At 42.6% G+C, this 12431-nt stretch overlaps 1 protein-coding gene across 1 annotated transcript in view; it reads left to right on the forward strand.

Annotated features, from left to right (window-relative positions):
- Positions 1-9549: 9549 nt before the first annotated feature.
- The window catches only part of dnah7 (dynein, axonemal, heavy chain 7), a 311419-nt gene continuing 308537 nt past the window's right edge, over positions 9550-12431 (forward strand). The window contains exon 1 of the mRNA XM_048599124.1: positions 9550-9823. Coding sequence (XP_048455081.1) covers positions 9761-9823 — 63 coding nt within the window. The 5' untranslated portion in view covers positions 9550-9760. The remainder of the gene's footprint in view (positions 9824-12431) is intronic.

Below are 12431 nucleotides of genomic sequence, written 5' to 3' on the forward strand. Positions count from 1 at the left end.
ACTATTCTTACCTAGTTACAGAGCAGTTTGTATGCTCTAACTGCACTGCATTGTGCTTGATTTGCCTAGCAAGTAACCAGCCTGTTTTTATCGTGGTGTTTTCACTCAGTGTTCCAGCTCAGCAGATTAATACATCAAGGATTGTCTTGTTGGCAAGAAAAAAAAAATAGGGATAGGGAGAATTCCTTGTTCCAGTAGTGCCGCTGGTACTATAAAACCAGAAAAATAGGTTTAAGGAAAGAACAGAAGTTCGAGCTCTGTGATAGGGTGGAGAGCAGGGTGACAAAAGTCAAAAGTGATGATGATCAAGCCAAAATGATGTGCTAATGAGGCAAATATAGAAACAAAAGATTGATCTCGAAGAGATAGTAAGAACTGCCGATGCTGGAGTCAGAGATAACACAGTGTGGAACTGGAGGAACACAACAGGCCAGGCAGCATCAGAGGAACAGGAAAGCTGATGTTTCGGGTTGAGACCCTTCTTCAGAAGAGCTGTACAGAAGCAAAATGTTGTGGCTCCTGGATCATTATTCTTTGCGGCAGCTTTTTGCTGATGGCAGGGAAACCTCCCTCTGCTTGTGGAAGCTGCCAGCTAAATGAAGGTTAGCTTCCTGGTAGCAATGTAACAGGAAAAATTTCAAGGGCTAAAGAAGGGGCTATGCACAGATAAGATGGTGCCCCAGTGATATCCCCATTGACTTTGACCCTGAGATTTGAAAAGAAATTCTCTTCTCTGCCGCACGCCTCAAGTTTCTTCCAGTCCACAGCAATGACAACCTCACTCCGATGTTGCTGAAGCTTCTGAGATAACAGCCCTATGATTGAGGAGGCAGCACAAGGAGCTTGCATGCCATTCTTCATTAGACAAAGGACCTACTGGAGGCCAATTGAAAGGCTGCCTGCAGTAAAATTGCCAAGTAAGTGTGTCCTAGGAACTTGTTTTGATCCTGCCATTGGCATCCTGATGTCCCTCATAGAATTCAGCCCAGGGAAAGAGGGGAGGGGAGCTGCTGGGACCAAAATATGACTTTTCAAGAGGTCTTCTTAAGATTTTCTCAGGGGCAACCTTTTGATTTTCAATGGCTTCTTTTTCATTCACATTAACACACTTATTATTTGATGTAGTCACATAGCTATAATACCTTCTGTAGTTGTATTGCCTAGGAGGTATTTGGACACACAAAGAAACAGAATTTGAAGAATTCATCAATATCCTCAATCTTTGCCATTGCGTTAAATGTAGAACAAAGTATGCATGATAAAACATGAACATCCCAGGTACAAAATTTGAATTGGCACAAGAAAACAACAGACACAAGCTGGCGTCAAAAGTTGGGTTAAGGGAACTTCTTTTCTGTTTTAAAGAGCTGGATGCTTCTTCATTGAGTGGTGAAGACTCATTGATGGTGTGGTTAAAGTGCTCTGCTCATCTTTCTGGTATTTAGGCTTGTGAGCATCTTTGATCAGTTAGTACCAAGGATTCGTGATGCAACTTTTGACTAGATCCTCTGGACACATTTCAGAATATCTAGTCTTCATGGTATGCATCTGACTGAAGTTCATTTGTTTTCTAATTCAGCCAAGTGTCTTTACTTCTTTAAGCATGCATTGGACCATCCTCTAGATGTTTTGGTAGGCATTATGGCGAGATAATAGTGACTAGTAATTGAGGTAAATCCTTTTGTCCTCAAGTCAGTTCTGGATTATCTCATTGCTTATTACATTATTGTTTTCATTGAATCGATCTTGATGATTACAAGAAGCAGGACCACGTACTTCTGGAGCAGTGGAGTTTGCTATATCTCTGAAGTGACCCGACCATCCTCAATGCAATGATTGTCCACTTCTGCTATACATGTCTGATGGGCCCTTGAGACACTGAGACACTTAAAGCCCTGAAATGATACGTTGGTGGTCAGCTCTGCAGCTATTGCCACACGTGGCTTTTGGTACATACACATCCTGCCTGTACCTGTGCCTGGCAGTGACATACAGTAATTGATTAGATACCAATGCATACAGTGGGATGGAGGTAGGGCTGTGTGCATCCATGACATTTTGTTGTGATTAGTGAGGCTGTAAACTGTCTTGGTAATTAAGAACTTATGCTCAACACATCTCTGCAGCAAGTCAGAAGGTGGAAGTACAATAGTACTGTCACTGGACTATAAAACTAGAGGCTCAGGTTAAAACTCTGGGTTTAAATTCCATCATGGCAGCTGGTGGAATTTCAATTCATTTAAAATTCAATATAAAACTTAAGTCTCCTTAATGGTGACCATGGCAACAATCATTGATTGTTGTAAGAAAACATCTGATTCACTCATGTCCTGAAGGAAAACTGATAGCTTTAACCTGGTCTGGCCTACATGTGACCCAGAGTAACGTGTTGACCCTGAGCTGTCCTATGAGCAACAATTTCTGGCTTTGCCATAGACACCCACATCCCAATAAATAAAAAAAATAAGAGAAAAGAAAGACCAAAACTGTTACAACTGCCAATCCCATTTTTTTCCCGATTACCCCTTCCCAAAGTTGGTGTTTGCACTAACTTCTATGTCAAAATCACCAAGATTGATAAGCTTGTTTGACATTAGTATCAAAGCAATCAAGGAGTGAAGGTCATCGTGGAATTATCATCAGGATTGGTCATGGGAGGGGTGTATCTGCTTTCTTGTTGCTGTGCGGGGACAGTTTAATTCCCATCTGACGATCTTTAGGGTAGGCATGTCAGCTTACTGCTGAACTGGTTCATGAGAGTAAAGTCTAAGTCAAATTGCTGTCATTTCTCTTTTCCCCAATCATTCTGAAAGAATGTAAATGCTGCACTGATTGCCTTGTGTTGACTCTCCTCAGTAAATGGGTATCACTGAGTGCTGTGATCTGGAGGTTGTACCTGGCCAATGAGTAGTTCCGCTTTCATGTCTGTTGGCTGTGGCATTGTCCATGACAGTACACACATTGCATGCACAGATGGTGACTGTTGTCACTGTTCCCTTTTTTGAGACTGACTTCATAACCACTTTAATAGGATCCCTGCCAGCTCTACCCAACAGAGCATGGGTGTGAATCAGACAATGTTTAGGGCAGCTTTTGTAGCTTTTTCCTCAAACTAAGAAGGTGAATAGTGTGGTCCCATAAAAATCTAGTGAGTTGTCCAAAGGGTTGCTGATCTCCATGTCTACTTTCTTCTAGTGAAAAGCAACCTTACAGCCTGAGCTGTTTTTGTGCAGCTTCACAGATGCACATCCCAGACTGACAACTAACCCCACCTTTTTTGGTCCAATTGTCAAAGCAGTTTACCAGACTATAGTTACTGTCAAATCTTAACAAGTACTTGGAACCACAGGGAGAGCTGGATGAGGATGAAGATCAACACAAGATGAGCCACTCCAAAGAGTGTGGTGAGCCCATCTGAGAGAGTTGCTAGCTCTCCCTTATTGCTGTACTCCTTGAAAGTGTGTCCAGAGATAGGGGAGGACAAGGCTGTGGACTAATTTGAAAGTAAGGAGGAGAATATTAAAATTGTGGCAGGAGTCAATCTAGCACAAGGGTTATGAGCAAATGGGATGCTGCAAGTTTGGAATTTGGACAGCAGCGCTTTGGGAGAGCTCAGCTTTGTAGAGAGTTCATAATGAAAGGCTGGCCAGCAGAACTTTGGAATTGTTGAGTCTTAAAGTATCTGGAGGTAACGATATATGTTTTATCAGCAGTTGCCTGAAGAAAGGGTCAAGTTGGGCAATGTTGTACAGTTGGAAGTATGTGGCCCTGGTGATGATGTGGATATGTGGTGGCAAGTTTATCTCAGTGTTAAATAGGATTCCAAGGCTGTGAATTGTCTGTGTCTATTCAGACAGTGCTTAGTGAGGGGATTGGAGTAATGTCTAGCAAGGGATTTTTTTAGTGGGACCAAAGACAAGAGCTTTGGTTCTCCCAGAAGAGATTAGTGCAGCACTCAGTGTTATGAGCAGTGACAAATCAGAGAAAGCAGAGGGATCCAGGGAGGTGATGGTGATGTCACTGTACATGCAGAGTCCATCATATTCTTTTTTTTTGTAATGGTATATAAAAAATTGTGTAATTTCTTGCCTGTACAGCTTGCTATTCAACAGCATATCAGAAGCTGGATAATTGAGTGCTGGCTCTTCATTCATGAGTAGGACAGAGGGGCACCCTCTTAAAAAAAACTGATTTAACAATAATGGGTACAAATATCAAAGGATCTAATTTTTTTGTGTTATTTAACCTTGATGGAGGCCAGGAAGAAGCTGCCTTGAAGAAAGTCGCCAAAGTAAGACTGCATGCAATATTTTCTAAACCCTTGTGTGCTCTATATATTCAGTACTACAAAGAAAATCTTAATCACCTGCAATTAACTTTCTGTTGACTAAACCTCAGACTTAGAAGCTTCAACAATACATGTGTACGACACAAACATTTTCATTGTGTTGTTACCAAACAGACTTTGGTGAGTACAGCTCCCCTGAGACTGAGACATGGCTGTCTGCTTGCTGCATATGCAATGTGGTTGCTGTGAAAGCTGTTGGCACGTGGTGCAGTTGTGAGATTATGTAGCAGACTGCCAACCAACCCTTGTCTGAAGACTGCTGACCAGCAAAGCAACTTAATTGGCACAGCATAGTAATATATGGCATGGATGGTGTGAACACAGAACTAAGTGCTAAGACCCGGGATGGACACGTCACCCAGGGAGTGGGAGGGGGAGTTAAAATGGTTCGTGACTAGAAGATGTTGTTGTTTATCCAACGTATCATTCTCCGCCACTTCTGCCACCGACAATCGACCTCACAACCAAAGATATATTTCCCTCCCCACTCCTATCTGCCTTCTGTAGGGACCGCTCTCTCCACGGCTCCCTCGTCCACTCCGCTCTCCCTACTAACCCCACCGCCCCCAGCACCTTTCCCTGCAATCGCAGGAAGTGCTACATCTGCTTCTACACCTTCCCCCTCACCTCCATTCAAGGCACCAAACAAACCTTCCACATCGGACAGATGTTCACCTGTACATCTGTCAACATGGTCTACTGCATCTGCTGCTCCCGATGTGGTCTCCTCTACATCGATGAGACCAAGTGGAGACTCGGAGACCGTTTTGTAGAGCACCTGCACTCTGTACGTGACAAACGACAACACCTTCTGGTTGCCAATCATTTTAACAACCCCTCCCACTCCCTGGGTGACATGTCCATCCTCCTCCAGTGCCTCTTCCAGTGTCACAATGACGCTGCCCACAAACTGGAGGAGCAGCACCTCATATTGTGCCTCGGTAGCCTACAGCCCAATGGCCTAAACATAGAAATCACAAGTTTTAAAATCTCCCCACCCCCGGCCTCATCCCATATCCAACCCTCCCTTTCAACCCCGGCTCCTTGACTTGACATAACTTGTCCATCTTCTCTCCCACCTATCCGTCCCTCCCACCTCACTGACCAATCCCCGCCACTCCCTACATGCACTCACCTATCACCATCCCACCTGCCTTCTCCAGCCCCACCCTTCCTCTCTCTATTTATTTCTGAGCTCCCTTCTCCCTCCCCATTTCTGAAGAAGAGTCCTGACCCGAAACATCAACATTCCTGCTCCTCTGATACTACCTGATCTGCTGTGTTCCTCCAGTTCCACATTGTGTTATCTCTGATTCCAGCATCTGCAGATCTTGCTATCTCTATATGCTAAGACAGCAAGCAAGCAGCCTGAGATGCAGCCTGGTCCAATCTATGAACTGCCTCTCTTTTGCTGCAGCAAGTATCCCTGCAGCAACCTTTTCAATTTTACTTGCCAGTGCACCCTGCAATGGAAGTCTACGATTCATGCAAGTGGATTAGAGAGGTTCCATGATAATCATGAGGGCTTGGCAAATGTCAATGTCCATGGATGAAGGGTGTGTGTAGTTGGGTTTGTGGATCTTTCCATGAGATGCTATTTGGTCCTAAGCAGCTTGGAGGTCCTTCAGAGCAAGTGGTGAGTTGAAGTTGCCAGGTACCCCACCAATTTCCGTGTCAAGATTTCTTCACATCTAGCTTGTTTGCATTTTTGGTAGGATAGGAATTTGAATATTAATGAGGTGAGTTAACCCAGTAATAAGGCATTTAACAAGGTAGAAACGCCCTCAATTTGCAACTGACTACTGTCAGCTGAGAACCTCAACTTGCTGCTTAACAAAATCATAAAAGGTGAGCGAGATACTCCTAATGCTGAGATAGGCCTTGCTGGATTTCTTGTCCAATTCTGTCACAAATCTCACCAGAGCCCATGTCATTCAGGACCCTATAAAATTGCACTACTCGAAGAGATTTGATAGGTCAAGTGTAGAGAAGATGTTTCCACTCATAGGGAGGTCTAAGCTAGAAGCCATCAATATAAGTTAATTACTAATGAATCCTGTAAGGAATTCAGGATAAATTGATTTATTTATAAAGTGGTTGGAATGCAGAATTCGCTGTCACAGTGAGGAGAATAGCATAGATTCAATGAGAGGGAAGTTAGATAGATACATGAAGGAGACAATAGTAGAGATTATTTTATTATAGTTGGAAGAAGCAAGCAGGGAGGAAACTTGTATGAAGCATAAGCATCACTGTTGACCATTTTGGCAAATGGTCTTGCTATGTTATACATTTCACGTGTAAAACACCTGGTGCAACCTTTCCATTTCTATGTGTAAGGTGTAATGAAATCTGGATATTTAATGTTAGTCACTAATTTACAAAAAAAGAAAAATATCATCTTGTACAGTATTTAATGATCAATACAAACTTAGAACATTGTCGTGGTTGGAGGGGAAGTCCCCCTTCAAGCTAGTGCTTGTGAAAATAAGCTCAGGTTTGAAAAATCAACTTCAAGTAACTCAGTCTCTGAAACTAAAAAATAATAACTCCAGCAAGGACTCAAGATAATGCTTTTTGTTCATTTTCAAAGTGCCCTGCTTCTTTGGTAAAGGATTACCATTTCAAATAGTGAATTCCTCTTAGAAGATCACTATTCGGTGGTATTAATGTATTTCCTTCAAAAAGCTGCTGAACAAAAGCATTTTAAATAGGGTGTAAATATGTGTCACTAATTACAGAAGGAATAGAATTGCTTGGTTTAAAAAAAAATTCAGTAAGAGTTGACACAGTGTGGAACTGGAGGCACACAGCAGGCCAGGCAGCATCAGAGGAGTAGGAAAGTTGACATTTCGGGTCAGGACCCTTCTTCAGAAATGGGGCTTCGCAGTGGGGTTATAACTCATTCAGAGATAGTAAGAACTGTTGATGCTGGAATCAGAGATAACACATTGGGGAGGTGGAGGAACACAGCAGGCCAGGCAGTATCAGAGGAGCAGGAATTTCTGAAGAAGAGTCCTGATCTGAAACATCAACTTTCCTACTCCTCTGATGCTGCCTGGCCTGCTGTGTTCATCCAGCTCCACGCTGTGTTACCTCTGACTCCAGCATCAGCAGTTCTTACTACTTCAGTAAGAGTATTAGGCAAGCAAATCATCCTGCTTTCTCTATAATTTATTGTGTTGTTACAATTTTAGCTGCTAAAATTCCAAACCTTCCCACCGGGGGAAATGTTGATATAGATTTATGATCAAAGGAATGAGGCAGATTTAGTGAAACAACACAGATCTGATTCCACAATATGTTAAAAATCAACAGGCAGATTTTAATCATCCCAGGATCCTAATGGAAATGGGGGAACTTGCCATCACAGTGGGAGTGGCTGCGCTACCACAATTACATGGTGAATGACCAATAAATGTGATACTGGTGCAGGGCACTGTCAATTATGCAACAGGAAAGGGCATGAAGTAGCTGAATGAAGTTGCAGAGGTATGGGCCCCATTTTTAAGTGGCTTGTAGACATACTTCCAGGGTTTACATACCCACAGCATCTGTTTTGAAGCTTCTGCAACAGAATCTCTACCATTGCCTCCAGACTCCGAGGACAGACAATGCATAGCCCATGGTTCAATGGTACCTCCCCACCAGGCTACCCAGGAATGTTGGGAGGCACTTTTCCTTAACGATGTTCTAGACACCATTCATCTTGACCAAAGAGGCCCGGATGGAGATTACAGTGGAGGTTAGCAGCCATGGGGTCCACAGACACACCTTGGTCCCATGCTGAAGGAAAGAAAGCATTGACTTCTGTACCACCAGGTAGTATGGTAGTGTTAGATCAATGTGGCTCTTGTGAGAGCAGAAAACAGTGAGGGGCTGGTGCAAGCTGGTGGGAGAATAAAGTTTAAGACATAGCAACAGATATGTCCATGTGCTGTATACAACGATTCCCAGGTGAAAGAGGGATGAGGCACCTGGAACTTCTTCCTGGTGTTCCTCCTCCAAGTAGTTCAGCAGATTCCATTGTGCACCACATGGGGGAGAAGCACTAGACTCCCTTTCCTAAGGCTTTTTGCTGTATCCATTGTGTCATTTGTTTTCTTGGTATTACACCAGGTTGCAAGACAGCACTCACAATTTTGCACAAGTCCTCAAAAGTTAGTGAGAAGAAATTTTCTGGTTGTGCCTTTGTCATTTCTGGTGCCTTGATCAATGCCAAATGTTTGGTTCTCTTATTTGATATTTTTTTGGAGTGGTTTGATACAACTGGTGATTTACTTGGCTATTTCAGAGGACGGTCAAGTGCTAACCACATTTCTGTGGGTCTGGAGCAAAAAGGCTACACTTGGATGACAGGTTTCCTACCCTACAACTCTGCAATGATTAAAAAAAACTTGAAACTGACGGAATTCGTCCAAACTTGTCTTGGATACCTGAAAATTGAAATCCAGTTTGGACCATATCCATCTGGATATGGAACCAGAAGGGTTCTAATGATAATCTGATAGTTACCTTGACTATGCTAAATTAATTATTTGTGTAATGTTTAATTGTACCTCCCCACACCCCCACCCCCCCGCTACCATGGTGGAATTGGACTCATACCTCTGTAGCATTAGATGCTTATCCAGAGAACTAGTTCAGTAATATTACCAGTGTGCTACCATTCCTGTATAAATAGAAACTAATGATGTGCAGAGACAAAAATGAAATTGCTGGAAAAGCTCAGAGATAACATTTCGGGCTGGCAGACCCTTCCTCAGAAGTGATTGCTGCATTGAGTTCTGAGGAAGGGTCACTCGACCCGAAGTGTTAACTCTGATTTCTCTCCACAGATGCTACCAGACCTGCTTTTCCAGCAACTTTGTTTTTATTTCTATTTTTGTCTCTGATTCACAGCATCCGGGCAGTTCTTTCGGTTTTTAACTAATGGTGTGCTTTCGGCATTTTAACAATAGGTTATGGATAATCTTAAAATTGAAAAAAAAAAGCCTCATGAAAAGGGCAATCAACACTTTTTGAAGCTCTTTGAAGGGAATGATGAACTTCCACGTGGTGCCTTTTGAGGCAGTGAAGAGCAGCAGCAGCCTTTGGGGGATGGGGGCGCGGGACAACCAGCTGGTCTCCTCTTGTTTCTCCGGGACCTTCCGGACAATCGTTACCTTGGAAACGGCGCTGCCATTTTCAAACAGGAGCGGACAGACGGGCAGCGGCTTTGGGTCCGTTTCCAACGGCGGAGGGATATACCCCTGGGTTATGTTAGCGCCGGATTTGTTCTTTTCTTTTTAAACCTCGGGTTGCGGTGCAGCAGTTTGTCGTGCCAAGCACAGAGTGGGCGTTTTGTGTTGCTAAGCAACGCCCCGCTTGCCAACACACAACATTGGAGAAGTTTGTCTCGGCGGATGAAGGATGGAGGAATCCGCGCTCTGTCAGTGCCTCAAAGAGGGAGCAGACCTAGAGGCAGAGAGACAGGTAACATGACAGCACAGGTAGCCCTGTGGTACACTCATCATATCCCCACCGGGGATTGGGCGACTCAAGATCTCTTTACCCGCATTCTCCAAGTAGTAGTGACAGTGTCCCCGGTTTCAGAGTCCTTTTACAATCATAGAGCCGTACAGCACGGAAACAGACCCTTCGGTCCAACTCGTCCATGCCGGCCAGATATCCTAAATAAATCTAGTCCCATTTGCCAGCATTTGGCCCATATCCCTCTAAAAAGTATATGTAGCCATCCAGATGTTGCAATTATACCAGCCTTCACCACCTCGTCTGGAAGCTCATTGCATACATGTACCACCCTCTGCGTGAAAAAGTTGCCCTTAGGTCCCTTTTAAATCTTTCCCCTGTCACCTTAAACATTTGCTGTCTAATTTTGGACTCCCCCACCCTGGGGAAAAGACCTTGTTTATTTACCCTATCCACGCCCCTCATGATTTTATAAACCTCCTAAAGGTCACCCCTCAGCCACTGATGCTCCGGGGAAAATAGCCCCAACCTAATCAGCCTCTCCCTGTAGCTCAAACCTTCCGACCCTGGCAACATCTTTGTAAATCTTTTCTGAATGCTTTCAGAAATGTTACCACCTACCTCTGGAGCAGGTGGGACTTGAACTTTGGTCTCCTGGCTCAGAGGGTAGCTACCACTAGAGCCCTATAGACTCAAACTGAAATTGCTGGAGAAACTCAGCAGTTTCGGGTCTAGTGAGTTTTTCCCTATAGACATCACTTATTTACAGACAGTGAATGTATTCTACCTGAAATATAAATGTGCCCATTAAAAAAGATATCAATGAGAAAACGTTTTCTGTTATCATTTGTAGTACAATTGGGAAGATTTTCCCTCAATTTAACTGGAGTTTCAATGTTGATATGACGTTGTATTTGTTACCAAATGTGTTTATAGAATGAAACTAATAACCTAGTTTTGAAGAGCAGTCATGGCAGACTCGAAACGTTAACTGTCTTTCTTTCCACAGATGCTGTCAGAATTTCTCCAGCAATTTCTGTGTTTGTTTCAGATTTCCAGCATTTGTGTACTTTAATTTTAATCAAGTGTATTTTGATAATAAATGTTACATGTTATTTACATATATATTATTTGCATGAGATGACAGCTAGGTGTGAGCCATGGCTTTATTTGTGTACAGCCAACTTATCAACAGATACTGACTTGATTTATTTGCAATATTATTATCAACAACTTTATTGCGGGCAGCCTCACTATTGATTCGTCGAAGGATGCTGTGGCCTGAGGAGTGCCAATGCCTGAACTGTTTGAGAATAGGCAAAGTCTGACACAGTCAGTATTTATCCGGTGAAGATTATTTGTCAAATACTCAAACGAGTATAATACTGCAAGATACGCTGGAAATATATGAATTGCAATTAAGGCTTTTCTTAAAAAGAACTGCCATTGCAATTTATTTGGAAATACTCCAGAATGTTTTTGGAGTTGCTGTTGTGAGTTCCTAGATTCGCCAGAGTGTTGCTCATTGAGCAGGTGGCCTGCCATCACTAAGCTGCAGCAGGTATATAAACAACAATGACAGTGCCTCTGGATTGGCAGCATCACAAGGGATTGTGTGAGATCATGGTGAGGGAAAGCTCTGCACAGTGCTCTCTGACAACTTAGAGTCATGGACTATTAAGCATGGAAAGGCCCTTTGGACCATCGCGTCCTGCCATTCATCAAGCACCCATCTACTTTAATCTCTTTTCCCAGGACTTGCCCCATAGCCTTGTGTACTATGGCATTTCAAGTGTTTATCTACATACTTCCTAAATGTTGCAACGGTTTCACCCTTTTTCAGCTAATGAATTTGAAATAGCCACCACTCTGGGTGAGAAAAGTTCTCCTTAAATCTCCTTAAAATTCATTTTATTTTAATTTTTACCCCTTCTCACCAATACCATTTTGTTTGATTTAAATGGATGGATGATGTGTCAGTGCCTTATCATTTAAGCTTTATGCCAGACCACAATAAAATTCTGTCAAGTAGGTTTACATGTCTGAGACCCATTCTCCAATGTATCTATACCGTACATTTCCTCATGTTAGTTACTTTAGATCTAACAAATACTTCCGCACACTTACACCAGTGTCCCAAGATCTTGCCATGCATTCTTGATTAGATGATTTCTTTTCATAAGATCCAAAGTTGGGGTGGGATGCATGTGCCTCCTCCCCACTTGGACCCAAAGTCACAGGTGGTGGTCAAATCATCCAATTTTATTCTCTTAAAAAGAAGCTCAAAGGCAAGGTAAATCTTCAAGAAAAAGCTGTCAATTATTTAATTTCATCTCTATTTTCCTTTCTCTTTATATATTCAATTTAACTACACCTAAAATGAGTCAGTTCCATTCCTGTTTAATGCTTTGTCACTTTTTCTCTGTCACTATTCTTTTATTGTAAATAGGGCCATCCTATTAATTATCATTCTGTCTGATTCAGGAGCTCTGAGAAACTTTACTGTCTGTGTTTTTAAAAATAATGTTTTCATAATACATTTAAGGTAAACAAACATTTACTATGTGATTTCAAGCATTACCAAATTCTGCTTCCTTGTTCTTTCGTGCTC

This window comes from Rhincodon typus, chromosome 7, assembly GCF_021869965.1.
Source record: "Rhincodon typus isolate 14 chromosome 7, sRhiTyp1.1, whole genome shotgun sequence".
NCBI lineage: Eukaryota > Metazoa > Chordata > Chondrichthyes > Orectolobiformes > Rhincodontidae > Rhincodon > Rhincodon typus.